At 56.0% G+C, this 21,863-nt stretch overlaps 1 protein-coding gene across 1 annotated transcript in view; it reads left to right on the top strand.

Annotated features, from left to right (window-relative positions):
• BSN (bassoon presynaptic cytomatrix protein) overlaps positions 686-21,863 on the top strand; it is a 47,055-nt gene continuing 25,877 nt past the window's right edge. The window contains exons 1-2 of the mRNA XM_021409944.1: positions 686-1,072; positions 17,060-17,872. Coding sequence (XP_021265619.1) covers positions 785-1,072; positions 17,060-17,872 — 1,101 coding nt within the window. The 5' untranslated portion in view covers positions 686-784. The remainder of the gene's footprint in view (positions 1,073-17,059; positions 17,873-21,863) is intronic.

Raw genomic sequence — 21,863 nt, 5'->3', positions numbered from 1 at the left:
ACTGCGGCGGGTTTGGGTGACAGAATACTGGCATCGGCTTCTCCCACCTGCAAGCGCCGCGGCCCCGGCTCTGCTCAGCACACGTGGGGTACGCGGGGCTGCATCTCGGGCATGGAGATCGGGCGAGGGCTAAATCCGATGCTGGGCAGCACGGGAAGCCGCGTGCTCGTGGGGGACGCAGAGCCACTAAGCTCTTTAACGGGGCTGTCCTTGTGAGTATCATGGGAGCTGGCAGCTAAAGCCCCCGCGTCTTCTAGGGAAGGAAGGAGGTGGCACCGCTGCGGTGAGGATGGGGAAAAACGGTGCTCTGTGTGTGGGACAATCACAGAAACACAGCACGGTTGGGTTGGAAGGGACCTCCTAGCCCCCAGCCCCACCCCTGCCGTGGGCTGGCTGCTCCCAGCTCAGGCTGCCCAGGGCCCCTCCATGGCCTGGGGCACCTCCAGGGATGGGCACCCGCAGCTCTGGGCAGCAGTGGTTCCCGCTGGAGGAGCACAGCAGGAACCGGTCAAATTGTGCCCTGTTTCGTTAGGTGAAACGCGTCCTTCTGCCCAGCTGAGCAATTTCCCTCATCTGCAGAAGGGCTTCACTGTGCCTCCATCAGCTGAGCTGGGACTGTGAGGCGCCGCGTCTCTTAGGATCCTTTTACCACCAAACCTCTCCTTACCCGTGTGTGTTTTCATGGCATTTCAGCACGCCGAGGAGACCGGAGCAGCTGGACCACGCGGCCGGACAGCGGCCGGCACCGCCCTCCCTGGCGCAGGGCTCCGAAAGCCCCCGCGAGATGCGCGGCCGCGGGCAGAGTGAGGGACCCCGGCGGACGCTGCAGGTGGATGCCCGCGGCCAGAGAGCGGGACGGTCGCCCTCGGCCTCCCCGGAGCGGGGCAGCACGCCCACCTCGCCCTACTCGCTGCCCCAGATCGCGCCCCTGCCCAGCAGCACCCTCTGCCCCATCTGCAAGACGACGGAGCTCACCTCGGCGCCCAGCCAGCCCAACTTCAACGCCTGCACCCAGTGTCACAGCAAGGTCTGCAACCAGTGCGGCTTCAACCCCAACCCGCATCTCACCGAGGTAACGTCTCCCTCATCCCAGACAGGCTTTGGAGTGGGGGGGGTTGAAGCTTTATGAGCTGCGAGGGAGCGTAGCGGCCACGTTTTCCTTTCTCCAAGATGCTGCACCTTTGCTTTTGGCAGCTGCAGAGCGTTTAAGGTGTTGTTCTTGCTGGCCAATCAGTGGGTAATTGCCATAATATGAGCTGCCATGGGGGGGGGGGGGCAAGGGGGAGGTATGTTAATTAGAGGGAGGTGCTAGGGCAGCCCAGAGGTTCAGTCTGCAGCTGGGACTGCTTGGTGGGATGCTGGGGGCTTGTCTGGGGGCTGGCTGTACACATGGTGCTGCCCTGAAGCCTTAGGGCCCAGCTGTGGGAGGAGTGGTTGTTGGTGCTTCCAGGGTGTCGGATTGTGCAGCCCCACTGAGTGGTTGGGGTGAAGGAGATGGTTCTGGCTTTTCTCATCCTGAGAGCAGTTGCGTGCAGGTGATGCCCCTGGGACAGAGCTCTACTCTGCAAGTGGAGATGTGAGGTGGGTACATGGTGCTCCCAGGTCCAGCAGCAGCACAGGGCTCCCCATGTAGAGGCTCTGTTGGAGGCCCCCAGGCGGGGTGGGAGGCAGCTGGAGGCTCTGGGCATGACCCTGCTGCAAGGTTCCTCTCTTGGGCTTAATGCTTCAGGAACTGGGGAAAGCAGCTGTGTGACTTCAGTACGTTAGAGAACAGGGTTTGGGTGCTCAGCTCACCTGGGTGCCCGGGGCTTATTGAAAATGGTGAGCAGTCACCATTTGTCCCTACAACTGGAAGCTGCAGTTCCTAAATACCACTCTCTGGCACGGCCTCCTTGCCTGCAGCGGCTTTCGCTGGGGAAGGAGAGCTGCTGTAGCTGCATCCTTGGTGTCCTGAGACACACCGAACCCAGCGCTGCTTTTTATTGCTGTAGGGAGCTATTTACCTCCGAGCAGAGCATCGGAACGCCCCGCTCTCCAGACGTTGCAGGATTTCCATGGCGGGTGCCCCAGGAGCTCTGCCACGATGAGTACAGCCCATCAGTCCTCCAGCAGAGGCGTGTTCCTCGTCACCCTGTGCCGCAGAACGGCTGCGGGCTGACAGCAGCTGCTGCACGGGGTGCTTCCCTTCCCTGATTTCCATTACGGCCTTCGCCGCTACGACGCCGGGGGCATTAAAAAGAGTGAGAGGGATGTTCATGCAGCTGCCGTCTGTCTTGTTGGTGGGAGTCAAATTGCTGCAGTCATAGACTGGCTGAGGTTGGCAGGGACCTGCTCAAGCAGAGGCCCCTCTGCTTGAGCCTGCTCCTTTGCTTGGCTGGCCTTGCTGGGCAAAGCTTTTTCCTCTATCCTGTCCGACCCCTTAAATCCAGGAGGTGCATGCTGCAAGGCTGCTGCGTGCTGCTCCTAGTGATTGATGCAGCCGTGCTTCCCTTTTGCTCACGTATATATTTTCATGTGAATAGCTGATGGTTTCTACTCTGTGGCTGCGGTAGGCGCATCTCTCTAACTTCTCTTTCTGCTTTCAAGGCTCATTAGTGGGATTCAATTATCGGGAACATCATATTTTCTAAGAAAGCTGAAACCAAGGAAACCAAAACTGTGTTTTACACAGCAAATCTTCTGCATGATCTGTGGGCTGCCAGAAACCACAAGTGTGGGGGGTGGGGGCAAGCACTTTAACCCCGCCACCGGGCAAGACCTTATGCTCCAAAGGATGCGCATTTCTTCTAAAACATTTGGGTTTTTTGTTTCCTTCTCTTTTCTTTTCCTTTTTCACATGGCTGGGCAGTCATTTGATCTTCAAGGTGAGTGATGCACTTGTGCCATTGCAATCGGCTGCTGGGGCAGCACATGGTGTGGGTCTCTCCAATTGCTTGTGGAGCAATGCATCTTCTGTTAGGTTCCTCGTTTGCTGTCATCCTATTCATTGAGCATTGGCTTGTCCTTGTCTCACAGGGCTGGGCAGACACATCCCTGCCTGTGCTGCCTGCAGTTTGTTGTGTGGGTAACAGTATTCTTGCTCTAAAATAAGTGCTCTCAGAGTTTTCCATTTTGTGGCACAAGGGCATGCGAGTTTCCTCATTCATTCACTTGTTTCTGGAGCTCAGCGCTCTCGCTGCATTTTGGGCAAGAGGAAACCTGAAGCAGGGAGCTGAGACGGCATTGTTAAAGGCTGGGAGTGAGATGTGAAGAAGTCATGGAACAGAATGGTAAAATCCATCTGTTTGCTCGCACGCCCGTGTATGAAACTGGCTTTGGAATAGAGGTGCAGGATTCTAAACGCGATATCCCACTCTGGTGGGATTTTTTTTTCCTTCTCATTCAAGCTTTTTTTTCCCCTTAGTTTTCTTCTTTCTTGGAGGGGTCACTTTATTTTATTCTTTGGTCAGACAGTTCTGCCGGGTGCCAGGCAGAGCAGCGCCGTTAGAAAACCTTCTTTCTCTCCGTCTTCTGCTTGCTGATGCTGCTCCTGTGGCACCCTTTGGCTGAGTGGTCCCGCTGCGCGTTCCTCTGATTGGATTTGCTCTGCTTGGTACAATGAGGAGGAACCTGCAGGAGCCCTGCGCGCTGCTTGTGGCTTTGGAAGCGTCGCCGCGCATTGCTGATTTGAGAAGTATTCTCTTAAGATGTGGTGGTTGTTTTATTGCTTCTCATTCATTCCCTCCCCATCCCAAGCAATAAAAACAGAGCACTGAAGAGAGGTTGGTTTTGATCTTAATCGAGAGCGGTGCTGCAGCGTTTAAATACGTGCCTTAATTGGTGCCGAAACGATGCTCGCCGTGTCTAATGGCTCTGCTCGGGACTGTGTGGGGATTACAGAGAATCCTTGAGTTCTTCCTTATGTTCCTGTGGTGCTTGTCTCAACTGGAGGTCGTGTTCATCAGACGTGGTTCATCAGCGTTGAGATGCACTCGGTAGAACTCGGTCTTCCCGAGTGGCAGGAGCGCATCCCGGCCTGTCCTCCATGGGCTGCCTCCCCCTCCCAGCGCCCTGCTCTTGTCCCCGTGCCACGTGAGATGTGTCTGCTGTGCTCCATCGCTGTGTCAGGTGGGGGGAATGTCATCGCAGAGTGACAGAACCATCAAGGCTGGAAGAGAGCCCCAAGATCATCCAGTGCAGCCACCCACCTGCTGCCAGTATTTCCCACAAAACCACGTCCCTCAGTACAACGTCTAAATGCTTCTTGAGCGCCTCCGGGGATGCTGACTCCACCGTCTCAATGGGCAGCCCCTTCCAGGGCCTGACCACTCTTTTGGAGAAGTATTTCCTATCGTCTAGCCTGCACCTCCCCTGGCACAACTTGAGGCCATTCTCTCTCATCCTATCACTGTTACACGTGAGAAGAGGCTGACCCCCACCACCTCCTTTCATGGCACCGAAGAGAGCAATGAGGTCTCCCCTGGTCTCACCTGTTTGTCCCCATATCTCCACACCAAGCCCTGGTTCCGTCCTGTATCTGCAATGCTGCACCGAAGGATGCTTCTCTTATCTCCCCGTTGGACTTTTATTTATTTATTTATGCTCTATCTTTTTTTCTGATAGGGGTGATTAGCGCTGAATGGAGCAGCAATAGGAAGCTGGAGAGCAGCGCGCTCGCACTTGCCCAGGCTTTCTAAATATAAATGACTTGCTTGCCTCTGCAGCCACTGCTGCAGACCGAGCAGGGGCTTCTGCAGAGACGTATGAGTTGTCTGCACGATAGATGGATGGCAGCCCAAGTCAGAGCCGACAACAACAAAAAAAAAAAGCTGATGAGTAATTCCGGCTGTTCCTTCCCGTGTGCTGCCTTTCGCTCCTCGCTGCGCAAACGATTCCAATCATGAGAAATCCACGCGAAGAAAATGTCACCGTGAGCCGGGCCGAGCGGTGGCCGCTGAGTAATGGCACTGGTGTTGCTGCCGAGCGGGAAGGCAGGTGATGCACAGCACCGGGAGCAGGTGGGGACCAGAGGAGAGGGATAACCACCCCCTGCAAGATGGGGTGTGGTGCTGCGGAGGGGTGAGAGGCAGCCTGCTTTCTGCCCAGCATTGCTTGCCTTGATGGCCCTGCCTCATCGTTGCCTGGTGTGACAGCGTGCTGCCTGCAGGGCTGGGTGCCCTCCAGCTCCCACCTCGTATGTCATTTCATTCACTTCAACAAGGAATCTGCCCACGGATGTGCTTTCCTCTGTCACTGGGCTTCCAAAGCAGAACCCCAGCTGGATGATGGGCAGCTGTGGTTGTGTTCTCCGGAGCAGCTGGGAGCAGGCTTGGTGGCTCCCTGTATGTTTTCAAGCTGTGCTTCTTTGCTCCCAGTTCTCTCCCTGGGACATCCCAGTGCATGATATGTCCCAGAGAGCAGCCCCATGTCTGCAAGCAGCACAGCAGTGGGTGCACCTACCAAGGTGTTCCTTGCAGCTCCAGCTCCAGCCCGCGCTGTCGTGCTGCTGGGCAGCACTCACCACAGGGATGCAGAGCTAACTGGGCTATGGGAAGTGGTTATTTTAGCTCTGATTGAAATGCTGCTTTATCTGGACAGGAAACCTTTTGATCGAGGACAGCCAAAGGGTGGGATTTTTCTGCTCTGGATTCAGTTGGTGTTGTAAATGTGCCGTGCCATCAGCTTGGCTTTCTTCTCCGGGCGCAATCAAAGTAACGTTGTCGGAATGGCTCAACAGGGAAATTTGGAGAGGGAAGTGTGATCCTAATGGGATAGCAACAAGCTGTGCAGCAGGTCTGTGGGATGACAGGTTTGCTGAGATGGGTTAAGGGAGGGGTGCAGTACAGCACTGCAGCAGCTGGAGCCCAATGCAGCGGGACAGCGGTGCCCTGCTGGCTCCGTGGCTGTGTTTCTGCCCGTGTCACCCCTGAGCAGCCTCCTGGCCATCCCAGGTCTGATCACAGGCCGGCTCGTGGAACTCCCCCAGGTGGGAAGCAGGCTGAGCGCTGTCTGCTCCCTCCCCGCAGCTCTGGCATCCTCCCTGTGCACAGATCTGAGCCGTGGGGCCAGATGCTCGCTGCCAAGGGCGGATGGAAACCTGCTCGGAGGAGACCTGCAGAGGGGCAGGGCAGCGCGCATCAGCCTGACAAGAAGGAAGCTTTGGTGCCTCGTGCCCTTCTGATGAGCACGGCACGCCGTATTCCCGTTACGCGGAAACAGAGGCACAAACGCTCGGGCTCCTGTGTTCAGCAAACTCTAGATGATTGTGAATCATCCAATACCCTTATCAGAGCGCTGCAGCCGGTGTTTGCATCAGTCACAGTGCAGCCCGCTATCGCGGTCGGCGGCAGCACTCTTCCCATTTAATTGCCGCAAGCAAGCAGCTATTTGAAGCCCTGTCCCCAAAGAGCAAAAGAGCTTGTCGCTGCACGTAACTCGGCTTTGCAAGAAGCGTGGGCTCAGCACAAGTCCCCTGCAAAGGATGCAGACTTATAGGACTGCACGAGGCTGGATGCGCTGGGTTGTGGTGTGGGGACGTGGCCAGGCTTGGGGCTGTAGAGTGGGAACCTCGAGGAGGATAGTTTGATATTTTTGCCTGGTGATGTATTGCAATGCGTGAAGGTGTAGGTAAGGAGGGAGCTGCAGGTGCTGGGGAGCAGGAAGAGAGGTGGCCGCAGCTCCTTGGGACCACGGCTCCTCCAAACCCAGCCCAACCTTGGCTCTGTCCACGTCTTGTTCTGCTTGGTCCCTCCTGTGCTCCCATGCACACCGTGAAGTCTTTCTGCCCTTGCAGCCATCCCATGCTCTCCATCCCATCTCCAGCACCTGCCTGCTGCTCTTTCCCAATGCAATCATCTTGAGCAGAGCATGGTGCCCAGCAGGTCACGTCCAGGTGCAGTGGGAAGGACTTGCTGAAAACCAGTGATCTGTGGCACAAGTCACCCTCAGCACCTGAGGGAGAGTTGAATTACCTGAACTTCTGGATTCCTCAGAAACAACTGGCATGCTTCTTGTTGGGAGAGGCTTATCCTTGCACTCTCCCTGTTGAGAAACCTCTCAAGCCTTGAGAAAACCAAATTTCCTGGTGCTTGGTGGAGCTCGGCACGCTACCATGTGACCAGCTAGTGCACCACAATTCTCTCTTCCAAACTCTACTTCATGTTCTGACCTGCCATATTAATTTCCCAGATGATATGATTGTGGTTTTCAGATTGGAGGGTGCTTTGAACAATATTACCAAACCAGCACAGTGCTGCTGCCATCTGTCTTCTGAGCAGCTGCTGGAGTGCCACTGCTTGCTGGCAGCAGACGATCGGTATTGCCATAGTGGATTAGGAATTATAAAACACTTCTGAAGTTCCGTTTCCCTTAACTACTTCTGGGTGCCGAGCTGTGGCTGGAGGCAGGTCTGTAGTGAGAGGTTCCAGGATGGGGTTGCATTGAGGAGATGCCCCCTGGGGGCTGTGCACGGTCTCAGCACCATCGCCCCGTGCCCCCCGCCTTCCCCACCCGTTGTCAGTGTCCTCCAGCTCTCCCATTGCTTTCCTATCCCTGCAAAGTGCCAGGCAGGGGCTGTACTGAGTAGAGCCCAAACAGATGAGCGTGTGGGCAGATAAAAGCTAACAGGAGGACAATGTTTATTTGGATGCAAAATGCTTTCCACCCTGGCACGCAGATTCTGCTGCTTCCCTCTTGCTGATCCAGCCCTGCCTTGCAGCTTGGCTCTGGCTGCTCACAGACCTGCGGCTGCTGCTGTTTGCCTGGAGCTTGGGCTGCACAGGACCCGGAACTGGAGAGCTCTGCAAGATGCAGAGAGCAGCGCTCGCTGCTGCTCCCTCGTCTGACAGATGCGCTGTTGGTCAGAGCCCCGATGGCTGCTGGTCACGCCTGAGCTGCCTCTGCTTGGAGCTGGGGCACTGGGACAAGATTCATGGTTTCTCTCCAGAAGCGGTTCCTAGTCGGCATTTGGAGCTTGTAGTAAATCAAAGGGGAGGTGAAATCCGTTTGAATGATGCCGTTTGCTCTTCATTATTTTCCATTTAGTCTGGATGGATGCCGTCCCTAGCTTGCATGAGGCACCACCAGCTCTGTGCTTTCTGCCTGGGCTGGCAGTGCTGGGGACTGGTGCGTGGTACACAGCGATGCTGCCCTGGGGCTGGAGCGAGAATCACAGAACCATAGGGGTCGGAAGGGACCTCTGGTGATCACCTCATCCAACCCCTGCTAAAGTTTCTGCACACATTCTGCAGGGCATCCTCCTTCTCAACCAGAGGACAGGGCACCCAGGCACCCACCCTGAGGCAGTGGGTGAAAAGCTAAGGAAGCAGAAAGACAGGAAATATTTCCTTGGGGTGTTTTCTTTTCTTCTTTTAACTGAGCAGTTTTTTATTTTACATTTTTTCTCTTCTGTAGCAGTTTTTGGTTTTGCAATCAAGGACTCCACCCGTCCTTTGAGCAGAGCTGTCAGCTCTCCCAGGGGTTCAGATGGGGCTGATGGGTCCTTGGTACATCTCCCAAAGGCAAATCTCTGATCGGGAAGGGAGCAGAGTGCTCCCCTAACTGGGTAACTTTGTGTTCTATTTGTGTGATGCTGGAAGAGGACAGCAAACTCTTCATCAGAAGGCACCCTGTGCAGCTTTCTGGGGTCTGTTGGCTTAGATCCCCACAGCAAGCAAGAAAATCCTGATTTAAATGACCAGCTGGGAGAGGTGCTTCACGGCCTTGGTGCGGGGATGGCTCATCCAGGCAGGTGCCTTTGGTAGGAATCTGCTCGCAGGCTGTCTTTATGGAATGCCATACATTCTGGTCCCTGGAGAAAGGAACAGCAAGAAGTGGGCTTAAGCTGCGAGGAAGAATTAGGTTAATATTTTGGGACTGCTCTCTAACGGTGAGGGCAGTTAAGCTAAAGCCCTGCTATTCCCCCTTGCAGTGCCCACCCAGTAAATCCACAGCGGCTGGGAGGTGTAAGGACCGAATTAGACAGCCATCTGTCAGGGGAGCAGACACCTCCTGCAGAGCCCTCTGCTGCTGCAGGACACGAGGGTGAAACCTTCAGCCTTCAGTTTGGGTTTGCTGGAGCTGAGCACGGTGTCAATACAACCCAAAGCCAGCAGCATCTCCTGGGAGAAGCAGGGTGCTGCAGAGAGCAGGCAGCACTGGGCCCCGTGGCTGGGGATAAACCTGCCCCGTGCCTCCTGCCTGCGTGACAGAGAATCCTGCAGGGCGTGTGGGGTGCTTTCCTTTGAATGCCCGTCTCATTCCAGGTCCACCTCATGGGGCTCTGCTCTTTGAGCACGGTGAGTCCTGGCGCCTTCCTTCCCCGGCAGTGCTCTTGCAGCACCAAGAGGGCCCCTGCAGCCTTCTGCACCCTACTGTGCTCATCTGCAGCCCTTAAGCTGGATTGTGGTCACATGGTGAAAGTCCTGGGGAGAACTGTGCAGACCGGGTATCCAGCAGGAGCAGGAGGGGCATGCACCAGTCCTACTTCGCTTTGTGGTTGTCTAATTTGTTCAGTATTTGCATCCATTGAGCAGCATGGGGATCCAAACACAAGGGCACAGGCTGTGCAAGTGATTTCTGGCAAGATCAGACCAACCACGGGCAGCGCATGCTACTGCTCTTCTGGCCAGTGCTTGAGAACAAGAGGCTGGTTTGGGTTTTGTTGGTTGTTCCGGTTGGGGTGGGTTGGTTGGTTGGGTTGGTGTTGGTTGGTTGGCTTTTTGATTGTTTCCAGTTCTAGAATAGAGCTTTTCCCCCACAATCATTCCTTACCCTGAGGAACTCAGTGTGGGAGGACAGTTAGTGCTTCACAGTGAGGGTGCTTAAGGTTCTTACATCATTAACCCTTCTACCACTTGTCCTTCTGTCTCCCCCCACTGCACACACACACATCTAGCCATGTCTGCTCAGGGTTCCCATTGTTCCCCTTCTGCAGTTTCTTGGTTGCCCAAGGCAGACCATAGAAGTTTGAAGGCTTCCTGCCCCTCAGAGCTCTTTTGTTGTGTGTGTGTTGTCTAAAGCTCACTTCCAGGCACGTGGGGAAGTGCTACCTGCAGAAACCATGTCAGCTTTGGGGTGCTGGAGCACCATCACGTCTCTTGCTTTTGCTTTCCTATGGCTGCAGATCTGTGTTTTGTAGATGGTGTGGCTAGCTGGATTGTGAATTATTCATGGCAGGGAACTTATCGTGTTTATCTGGAATAATTGTGTAATTAAATCTGTTTATGTATGTAAAGAGATTGTGCAAAGTCTTGTCTATCAGCCTTAAATGCTGCAAGTGCATTTATTACATACTGATTCACAGAATCATAGAATCGTTTGAGCTAGAAGGGACCTTGAAGGCCATCTAGTCCAACTCCCCTACAATGAATAGGGACAATTGCTCATTCCAGCTCGTTTGCTCAGAGGTGCGTATTGCACCTGGGTAAGTGGGCACAGCTTGGCATCATCCATATGGAGAGGATGGGAGGTCCCAGAGCTCCGTGCCTCTGAGGATACTTTGGGCTGTTTATGCCCTGCCCTGAGCACCAGCGTGAGCTCCCATGTCCCCAGGCTCCTCTGGTTGTGCAGTTATGGGGACCCACAGGCATCCAGCAGCGATCTGCCTTGCCGCCTGGAGCCTTAATGGCAGCCAAACCAGGCAGAGCCATCCATTACGCTTTCTGTGACCTCGCACCGAGGTTCTGCAGCCACGGGGCTCGGAGCTGCACTTAAAGCACATCCGTGCTGCCATCTCACGAGGTTAAAGCCTGGGGTGAGCTTTCTGTCGTTCCCCCCGACCACGTGCAGAGGAGAGCACCCTCCGAGCACATCTCTCCATCCAAACCTTTCGTGTTCCCCACATGGACGGGGAACAAAGGCTGTCTAAACAGGAGCTAGTGAGGCAGCAAATCGCACAAGAAACATTCCCTAATGAAGCGGAAAGACTTGTCCCTTCGCCTGGGGCCACGGCACTGCGGGCGCGTGGAGCCGGGCAGCGTCGCGCAGCGAGGGGCCCTGCACCCGGGGAGGAGCGGCACCGGTGGCACGCAGGCGGGGGCAGAGCACAGGAGAGGTCCCCTTCCTCTCCTCCCAGCCCTTAACCCTGCTCTGGGCAGGAGGAAGGGGCCGGTGCCCAGTGAGCGGGCGGCAGCGATGGGGACCTCGCTGGGGGAGCGCTGCCCGGCGTGGCGTGGCGGATCGAGGTCAGTCCCAGCGCTGCTCGCTGGTGGGGTTGGGGCTGTGTGCTGAGCGTGGGTGCTGTGGGTAAGGAGGGCTGGCAGTGCTGTGGTGTGTCCCGCAGGACGGCTCTGAGCTTGCTGCTGCGCTCCCAGCCGGGATTGGGAAGTGGCTGAGTGCCTGAGTTCACCCAGTGCTGCCTGGGGATGGGTCGGGGCTGGAAGCGGGGTGCTCACAGCACCTGGCAGGAAGAGGGGCAGCCGTCCCCAGGATGGAGGGACACAGCGTGATGGTGAAACGCGCTCCAGGCAGCGCTTTCCCAGTCGTGCTCATCTCTGAGCAGTGATTTCCCAGCAGGAGCGCGTTACATCCACTCCGCCACTCTTTCCCCTTCTGTTTACAGCAGAAATGGCGACTGCTTGTGATTTCTGATGGTTCTGAAGCGTTAGCTTAGTTTGGGGGGTGCTGACGAGAGAAAGAGGCTTACTTAGGGGAAAATTGGTTAATAAATGACTAATAGGATGGAATGGCACCGTCTTATTCCCCAGCTCGGCTCTCTGGACAAATGTGGTTTCCCATCTGTTGTTTGCGGCGGAGGAGATGAATCTGGGGGCTTGTTCCTCCCGCTCGCCAGCACGGGCTGGCTGTTTCCTGGCAGGCGCTGGCAGGATGGCTGCTGGCGGCTTCTGTGGCTTCCCCTCCCGGGCTGCAGTGCCGAGGTCTGGACTTGCTTGGTTTTGATGTCTTTGAAGAAACAGATGCCCATAAGGTGGCCTTTTTCCAAAGCACCTCGGCGACCCATTCCCATGTCAATTAAATGCCCGAACGCTGTTAATTGCACGGCCCCTCCGGAGCGCTGCATCCCTGCATGAGCGTGCGTTGGAATGTGACCAGCAAGCTGCAGCCCACGCCTCTCCTTGTGCACATCCGCGTGGTGCTGGCGCGTTGCATCGCCTCCTGGCCCCAGGGCTGCTCGTGGTGCTGCAGAAGGAGAGAGCTGTTGTGTGTGCTCCCCCCGGACCAGCCCCTCACTGGTGCAGCAGCATGCTGCAGCCCCCCGGGGAATGCTTTACAAGCCTTTTGCGAGTGGGCTGTGCTCCCCACCCCCCAAAAAAACCTGCAGTTTGGAGGGTATGAGCCCTGTGCTAAGCTGTCCCTGTGCTGCTATGGGAGAAATGGGCAAAGCTCGGGCGTAGCGGAGAGAAGGGCTGTTTCGCTGACAAGCTGATTTCTTTAGACGGTGGCTCTTCAGCTGCAGGCAGATTTGATGTGTTGGAGGCATGTGAGGACACTCGAGGCAGGTCCCTGGCAGCTCTGCAGCACGAGGCAGAGGCCAGGATGCCGCAGCGTTCCTCCGGGACAGCACCCATCGATGGCAACCACTCTGCATCCCATGCGCAGCCTGCAGCAGTGAGCTTCCAGAGCGATGAGCTCAGCGCCTGCACTTCCAAATTCCAGCCTCCATTGTGTTTGCACAGCCTTGGCCCTGGGGGTCCTGGTGCCCAGAGAGGGCGGCGAGGGAGCTGTGCCCCTGCTGGGCTGGCTGTGGGAGGTGGGGCTCCAGGGATCCGCAGCTGAGGGCTTTCTGCTGGAGGCTGGCTGCTTGCTGGCCCCAAGTGTGGTTTTTCATGATTTAATTTCGTAGACTATTAACCACGCGCTTGGGGCAACTCAGAGTAAACCCCTGTTCCTTTCCTTCTCTTGTTTCCCATGAACATGTCGTTCATGGGAACCAGCTGGCTGTGTGCCCTGTGATGTAAGAGGCTGACCTCAGGTGGGATTGAGCATACCCCACTGGAGATGCTCAGTTTGGGAACTGCTCTTCCCAGCCTAAAATAGGATTGGGTGAGCTGTGCTCCCAGCAGACCCAAGGGGCTCCTGTGGCACAGGGCTGCACTAACACTCAGGTCTCCTAAGCCTTAAATAGGGTCGTGGTCATCTGATGCTCTCCTGTCCTCTGCTTGCTTGTGCAGTAGGACAGTGCTCTCTGTGTGACCTCCAAATAGACAACCTGCAGTAAGGACAGAATTATTCTCTGTGATAATCCTAAATTTTGGCTTGAAGACAGTCTTGGGCATTTACTTGAGAAGTCTTTCTGCTTGCAGTTCACTTTGAGGCTTCTCCTGTGTGCTGCGATGGCTATGCCCTGTGCAGAGGATGCTTTCAGAGCTGTATTGTCTTACCTCCAGAGAATGAAACAATGTGCGCATTGCGGATGACACCAAGCAGTGAGGTGTGGTGTGGTTGACATGCCCGAGGCACAGGATGCCATCCAGAGACCCAGACAGGCTGAGCAGTGGGCCCAGCAGAACCTCACGAGGTTCAACAAAGCCAAGTGCAAGGTCTGCACCTGGGTCGTGGCAACCCCCGCTATCAGTACAAGCTGGGGATGTAAGGATGGAGCACAGCCCAGCTGGAAAGCAGTTGGGGTGCAGGTGGATGGCAGCTGGACATGGCACCGAGCACAGGGTCTCCATCAGCTATGGCACAGCCAGCACGTGCTGCATATCCCTGCGCCATGGGCGCGCTGGGCAGGCAGCTGTTGGATGCACACCATGGTTACATTCCTACCAAGTGCTGGTGAGGGCTGGATGGCTCCAGCGTTCACAACTAGGATGGATTTGGGCACTAAATCCCCTGCAGATGAAAGGCCGTGCAAGTTTTGCCTCCCTGAGCCTTGTACCGAGCCCAGCAGCATGTGTATAATTTGCTTTAATGGTTAGAAACATCTGCTGTTAAAAATGATGCTTAATATATTTGGCTTCCATTTCCAGTCATTCCTTCTTTTCATGCTCTTTTCTGCCTAATTAAGAACCTTTTAGTACCTGACATTGTTTCCTCTGAATGCCGTAATCAAGTCACTTCTTAATCTCCTCTTTGATAAAGCGGGAAGATCGGCCTCTTTCATTCTCCCATCGCAGACGTCTTCTCGAATCCCTTTGGCAGATCTGCTCCATATCCTCTGCAGAGCTGTGCTCCTCTTTTCAAAATGCCGGCGTCGAGCTGTGTGTGGTTCTGGGAGGGCTCCCTGGCTGCTGGAAGTGGAGGCTGAGCCGCCTCCGTGCTCGCCAGCATCGCGCTTCCTGCACGGAGCCAGGGCTCGTCTGCATCCGTGTTTATCGCTCTACCAGTCTCTGTTGTAGGGGATGCAGTGAGATGGGGACCCTACTAGTTGTCCTCCAGATCTGCTCTGAAATCTGTTCAGTGCATTCAGAACTCCTATATTAAAGCCATGTTCTGTAGGGTGTTCTCTTCCGTCAGCGTATCAGGCATTGCTAGGTTAAAACACCTTCTGCACATCCCGTATATCACTTCCATTCATTGCTAATACCAATCCTGTGCTCTTAGCAGAGAATAAAATCAAGTTTGCTTGCCATGACCTATTTTCCCCCAAACCACGTTGACTGGCATATCTGCTTGCCCTTCAGTTCTCTGCTGCGTGACTCCAGTGTCATCCTTCTCTCTTGGATGGATGTCTGCCTGGCTGTCCTGTCAGGTCGTACCCCCGTGCCTTGGATATTCAAGCAGATGACTCTTCCAGTCCTCTAAAATTTCCTCGGTACGCTTGAAGATGAACATCGCCATGCAGTAGTTTTCTTAGCTCTCTGAGATCTCTTGGATGCAAAATTATTCAGATCTGCCAAATTTAAATATCCTTAGTGCTGGGAGATGTTGTTGGATGTTCGTCTCAATTGCTAATAAGCTGGAAATGCTTCATCCTTGTGATGAGCATTATCCTGCTTCCTTCCAAACCTTCAGCAGCAGTAATTAGTGCACTTACGCCCTATCTGTCTCATTAGCAGCTTTACTCGCTCCAGCCATTAATGAACCTGTGTCCTTCCTTGGGCAGCCTTTGTCCCTGGTGCACTCAATCAAAGGACCCCAAGAGACTTTTGTGAAGTCCCCGCGTTTTGCTGCAATTCGTGCTCTTCCCAGCTTCTCGTTCCCATCCATCCGTCAGTCCCGGTGCGCTGAGCTCGGAATGTTGTTGATTGGCCACCTCCAGGGGTGCCCTTCATTTTGCCCAGCAGTCCCGCTCCCTTTTAGGCAGCCTAGCTCGCTCCCCACTGGGGGGCTGGTTTGGTTTCAGAACTGTCCTTTACACCCCAGTTCCCTTTGTGGTTTTCATTATTCCCCTGCTCAGATTTACTCTTGCTGGTTACCCAGCACGGATGTAGAAGAGGTAGGATAACGTCTTTCCATTCTCGCCTCCATTCCTCTCCCATTTCTCCTCCCTGCTGCGGTCGGTCTGCCCACACAGGGGGAGGCAAGCCAGCTGAGGAGCCCATCAGCCCCCCAGCACTACCCTGGCAGCCTGTCCCTGAGCCACACTTGGCTTGCATGGCCAGCAGGAGCCAGGGGGCACCTCCCAGTGCTGGGGAGCAGTTCTGCGCTGTGGAGATCTCTTTCCCCAATTTCTACCTAGCCCCAGGGTCTTAAAGTGTGGATAAGAAGATTACACAGAGAGGGAAGATTTGCATTTCTTAGATACTGGGAACTTTGCGGAGAGAGAGAGAACCTGAATAGAAGGGATTGGTTCTCCCTTAATCAGAGATGATGGGGATGGCATGCAAAGCTGATGGGATTTGGGGAGCTGCTCTTCTGAAGTAGCATTGTGGGAAGAAACTCCAAGGGATGAGAATGCAAAAAAAACCCATGAGGAATTCTGCATGCCTTTGGTCTGTGGCTCAGACTGGTGATTGCAAGACCATCAGAAGTGACAAGACCTAATAAATAGCAATAGCTGCAGCGAGCCGGTGTGGTGTGGCTGGCTTGGAAGGAGGCGGATGGGCTGGTTTGTGTCAGGCAATGGTTTGGGCAGCAGGCAGCACCGTCTGCATGTGGTCTCACTGCACTGAAGGTCCAGAGGAAGGAGGGGGAGCAGAAGAAAAGAGGTTTGAGGCAAGCAGTGAGCACAGCAGAGAGCAAGAGGAGCTCGGCAGTGATGTGCAGCCATGTCTGTAGGGCGATGGAGTGAGCTCTGCTGCGGGCCCAGGGCCGTGCATGGAGCAGAGGGCTGGGGAGCACTTCTGTTCTGGTTTGGCACTGTGCTTGCTTGTCTTGGAGCAGTCTGCGAGCGGACCTGGTTATCCTGCAGACTGTGCTATACGTTAATACTTGTGCAGCTGCTGAGCATCCTGGGGATTCCGCGTATCAGAAGGCTCACAACTTTAATACAGCCTCTTTAATTAATTTAATTCAGATGTTGGCATGTTACCGGGAATGTCTCTCAAGGGGGGGAAGTCTTTCATTTATCACCACTTCGCCAGGGAGCACTATATTTTTCATTTGCATCCCCTCGTTGGTTGTTGTAAGAGTGAGAATTAACCTCTTGCTCCCAAGCTGGCGTCGTGCCTGCCCAGTGAGCAGAGAAGCTGCTCCCACCATGCCCAGCATCCCTGACCTTCTGCGGGCCCCGTGCTCTACCTGGGGGGGCCTCGTTCTGGTCCCTGTTCTGCCTTTTGGGGCAAAGGTTTGGGAGGAGGCTCCATGGGGTTAATGAGGCCTGGGCAGGAGGTAAGGTGGGCTGCCAAGCCCTTCTCCCTCCAGTTCTGCATCATTATGCAGGGTCCTCTTCCACCAGGAGAGCGCTGGGAGGGGTATGGGAGCCTCATCGCTAGCAAGAGCCACGCGGCAGAAGCCTTGGAAGCAAAACAAAGCTAATTAAAGCCTGCTTCAGCACAGGCGTGTTGTACCTGTGACAGATGGGGTCTGTTCCCTGTGATGGCAAGACACTTTTGTGAAGAACACAGCGCTGAAATGTTTTTTTGGGGGGGAGGTTGATGACTTGTTCGTACAGCCGCAGAGGACTTTGCTCATGGAACGTGTTAGCCGTGAACCTGGCGGTACGCGTGGGCTGCTGCTGGCTGTGCCCTGCCCGCTGCTGGTTGCTCACCGTCCCTGTCCTTGTCTCATCCCGCAGGTGAAGGAATGGCTGTGCCTGAACTGTCAGATGCAGCGGGCGCTGGGGATGGACATGACCACCGCCCCGCGCTCCAAGAGCCAGCAGCAGCTGCACTCCCCGTCCCCGTCTCCGTCCCACTCCCCAGCCAAGCTCCCGGCGGGCCAGGAGAAGACCCCAGCGCCCACCCAGCCCAGCGCCCGCCCCGGCACCGCTGCCACCGCCGTCCCCCAGCCCGAGCCCCCCAAAGCACAGAGCGCCGCGCCGCAGCGGGAGCAGCATGGCCAGCCGAAAGCCGCCGCTCCTCCGGAAGCGGCGAGGGCTTCCCCCCAGCACCAACAAGCGAAGCCTTCTTCCTCCGAGCAGAGAAAAGCGGTGGGAGACCCCAAACCCACAGCCCCGGCCCCCGGCGCGGGGGCTGCGGAGCAACCGCAGGAGGGGCTCACAGGGAAGCTCTTTGGCTTCGGGGCTTCCCTCCTGACCCAGGCCAGCACGCTGATGTCCGTGCAGCCGGAGGCCCCCGCTCCCGCTCCGCAGACTCCTGGCAAAGTGCCTCCAAAAATCGTCTTCAGTGACGCCAGCAAGGAAGCTGGCCCCAAAGCTGCCGGGGCACAGGGCCGGGCCGGGGCCGGGGCCGTGCCGGCCACCAAGCCGGGCAAAGCGGAGCCGGGCGTCAAGCCAAAGGAAGTGCCGAAAGCCAGGGCCTTGTGCCCCCTCTGCAAGGCCGAGATCAACGTGGGCTCCGGCGAGCCCCCCAACTACAACGCCTGCACGAGCTGCCGGCAGCAGGTGTGCAACATGTGTGGCTTCAACCCCGCGCCTCATCTGGTGGAGGTAAGGGGCTCGCGGGCCCGTCCTCGCGCTTCCATTGCTGAAAATGGGCCGGTTTGGTTTGTGAGGGTGGAAGGGGCTGGCTGCGGGCAGGCTCTGGGTTGCCTGGTAAGGCTTCACTTGTCTGCAGTGAGCGTTTCATAAAGTACAGATTTTAAACCGATTCTGCACGAGGAGCGGAGCGAGGGGTGGTCATCTGGGGGCAGCCCCTTCAAGACCATAAGAAATTACCTGCTTCTCCTGGAAGGAGTTCGAGGAGCCGGCGGATGGGGCAAGGAAATACGAGTAGGTCGTGCCGTGCTGGAGTCTCCGAAGGCCCCTCCTGGTGCTGAGGGCACACTCCTTGGCCAGGCCCAGGAGCAAGCTGGTGTCCTGCTGCTTGGTGGTGAGGGTGCAGGGGAAGCAGTCTGGGGCTGAACAAGGTTTGGAAGCAGCTGAGGGCCCATGCTGGCCCACTGGAGCATGCTGCCCTCCCTGCCTGCCGCCCTCCCTTCTCCCTTGTGCCTGCGATGCAAGGGAGTGGGCTGAGAGGATGGATGTGGAGGTGTTCATGGGGCCATGAGTTGGAGGCTGAGGTGGTCTGAGGTCCGCCCGGACCCACCAGCTCTAGTCCAGGAGGTCTCTGAGCATCTCCCCAAGCACCCTCACCCACTCCTTTCCACGCATGGCTATAGGGGGGGGTGCTGCTGCCGGGGCTCCGTGCGCTCTTCCTCCTGCCTCTTCCTCCTGCACTGGTGATGGACAGAATCCTGCGGAGCTGTGGCTGAGCACCAGGCCCTCACCCTGTTCTTTACGGACACTTTTGAGGGGGTGCCCGGGGCTGCTTCTGGAAGTGCTGCATCTTGCAGCCGCTGAGACAGAAAGCCGATACCATCAGCGCAGCGAAAAGCTGAGGGCAACTTTCAATGATCAGAAGTAGGATTGCTAATCTTGGCTCCGTTCCACTGCGGGTAATTACATTTTATGTCCCTAACTCCTCCCTGCAGTTTCAATTACACGCAGCACTTTGATTCTCTTCCCGGAGCTGCCGGTTAGGGCTGCTGCTTGCCGTCACGCCGGCAGTGGAGCAGCACCCGTTTGTGCTGCTGAGATTGCTGGGCAGCCGTGGTCATTGTGAGCAAAGTTCCCTGCTCGTCATTCCGAGCAATTTTGTTCCAAAAAGTCGAGTCCCAAACGGCCTTGTGGGGCTCTGGGGAAAAGCACCATCTTCCCAGCACCGAGTGCCTGTTTTATAACAGAGCTGTGTAAAAGCAGTGTCGTTTTGGATGAGGGCTGCAGCAAGACTCCTCTGGAAAGAAAAAAAACAAAAAGAGAAAGAAAACTTCATGATCTTTTAATACGGCCAGGCTTTAGGTTTGCTTGATCTTCTCAGAAAATAGCACTGTGGTCTGATCCTGTAAGTATTTTGCCTGCAGCTCTCAGGAGCTCGTCCCGTGCTTGGAGATTCACCCAGAGCTCTCTCTTTGAAGTAGCAAGCCTTGACCCATTAATTGCTTTATGAATTAGGACCTTGCAAATTGCCTTTAGAAGCTGCATGACAGCTGCTGAGGAGAACCAGAGGAGCCGTGGCCGAGGGCAGGCCGGGCAGTCTGCCTGCACCGCTGAGGCCTGAGCACAGCCATCATCCCCAGCTTCCAAATGTGAGTCACGGGCATGGGGAGGAGGAGAGGGCACAGGCTACGTGGCCTGTTCTGGGGAGGAAGGATGGAGTTTTGCAGAAAAGTGGTGCTAATTGAATACATTTCCCACAAATGAAGTTGCCTCATCGCTGCAGGCAGTCGAGGCTTTGAGTCACAGTGCTGGAGATGGGCTGCAAGGGGTTGTACTTTTCTGGCAAAACCACGTAACCATTTGAGGTTTGGCAAAAAAAAAAACACCCAGGGTGGTGTTTGCTTCCTTGCTGCGGGCAAGTGTTTTCACTAAGCAGGTCATCCCTGCTGAGGGGAATGGCTCCCTGCCTTTCCAGGCGTTACCAGGTGTTACTCAGCTCTCCCCCCATCTCCATCCGGAGGAGGATTTCTCAAGCAGATCTCCAGGTGACTGGAGCCTTCCTCCATGTCTCTGCACTGGTGTGGGCTGCATGCTCGTGCATCCTGCTCCAGCTGCAGCTCTTCCTGAGCGTCCGTCCCACCTGGGAGCTGCAGGCTGCTCCAGCAGGGCTGGCTCTCCTCCGCTTCTGCATCACAGAGAGCTTCTGCCCGTGGCCAGGTGGGGATGGGGAGTTAGACCTCAGGGCAGTGTCAGCGTGGCATTGCAGGAGGTGCGGGCTGCGTTGGCCCGCACTGCAGTTGGCCACCGGATAGAAGGAGCCTGAATGCGTGTCTGACCTGCAGTTCTCTCGCTCGCTCGCCTTACCAGCTTTAAATAAGTTGTTTGTGGGAACTGACAGAACTGCAGGTGCCTGGAGCTGCTTCCCACCTCGTCACACCTCCTCCAGGAGCCCGGCTCCTGCCAGCAGCTCCTGGTGCTCTTCCCACCACGTCGGAGCCGGCGCGTTGAGGCGCTCCCGAGCTCCCCCAGCCTGGTGCTGTCAGGTAGGAGCAGGTTTCCATGGCAGGCAGGCAGGCTGTGAGGCCATCACCATCCTGCCTGCTCACAGCACCGTGGTCTGGCAAGGGCTGCCTTGGAGCGCGATGGCCCTGTGCCGCGCGCCGCGTTCCTGGCCGCCCAGCTGACCCCGGTTGACTCCAGTGGTTTTGTATTAAGGAACAAATGAGCTATGCATGTCGTGTTACTAAAGGAGCATGGCACGATGCCCCTTTGCCTAATTAAGCAGCCTGAAACAGGAGCTGCAGCAGGTTTTGCTGAAGGCCTCTCCCCAGGCACGAGGCTGTGACCCCCGGCGGGTTCCATGTGGGGTCCTCCTATGGAGTCGTGTCCCTGCCACACAGCACCCAGATCCCAATAGGAGCTTGCATTCATTCTCCTGTATTCTCTTCCCCATGCATCCCTGTATAATGCTTAGGTTGTTGTGGGTTGTGGCACATCGGTGTCAGCAGCTACATTCCTTATGTATCTGTATTTGGTGCAATGGGTAAACACAAACTGGGAGCAGCTCCCGATGCAGCAGGGAGCAGCTGCTGTCCGTCCCCATGATGGACATCCCTCTGGGGCTGTTTTCCCTTAAATCACACGTCCTGGTGCTGACAGCTTGGCAGGACAGCAGCCACGCAGCGGCCTCAATCACAATGTTTTAAACTTCTTTCTTTTCAATTGTTTTTTACTGCGTTTCTCATTAGGACAACCCTTTTCCTGGGCAGGACCGTGCCGTTAGGCAGTGTTTGTGGCTGTCATCACCTCTGGGGTGCTGCCATGCTCTTGCTGCTGTCTGCTGTCTCACCGCCAAGCTTTGACAAAAGGCCCCAAGCATCACATCCAAATGTTGTCCCCCTGCTTGTTACTGTGGGGCTGGGAGCTTGCTGTAGGTCAGCACCTGAACTGGAGTCACAACGAGAGAGCTGCCTCTGACAGCGTGCCATGAAAGTCAGCTTTGCCCGTGTGAGCCCACAAATCCCTTTACAGATGGGTAATTAACAGCTTGCTGTGACTCAGGAGTTTTCTCCGCTGCTTAATGTGCTGTGATTAACCTGAGTGCCTGGGTCCTGGCACCCAGACCCTACGGGAAAGCATGGGGCTGGGTCTCGGTTACATGCGACTGAGCAAATTGGGTTGAATGAAGAGTGGGGTCCCAAAATGGACCTTGCTGCTGCACCTCCTGCAGAACCACTCCTGAGGTGCCCTCCTGCAGACCCCTGCCTCCTGCTGGCTGTGCTTTGGGGCTTCCAGGAGCACTGCAGGCGCTGAGCTCCTTGCTGGACCCTCTGCCAGCTGCTTAAAAAACCATCTCAGCCTGTGCCTTTCTCGACTCAGTAGCTCTGTTGATTCTCACGGTGCTGCCACCTGCAGCATGCTGCGTCCCAGGGAGGCGTGCCCTGCTGCCCAGTAGTGTCACCCAGCTCCGTGTCACAGGGCAGTAGCAGCCTGCATAGGGTCT

The sequence above is a fragment of the Numida meleagris genome, chromosome 11, assembly GCF_002078875.1.
Source record: "Numida meleagris isolate 19003 breed g44 Domestic line chromosome 11, NumMel1.0, whole genome shotgun sequence".
In the NCBI taxonomy this organism is placed as follows: domain Eukaryota; kingdom Metazoa; phylum Chordata; class Aves; order Galliformes; family Numididae; genus Numida; species Numida meleagris.
Note: the sequence above shows the minus strand (reverse complement) of the source record. Positions and strands in the feature narration are given on the sequence as shown.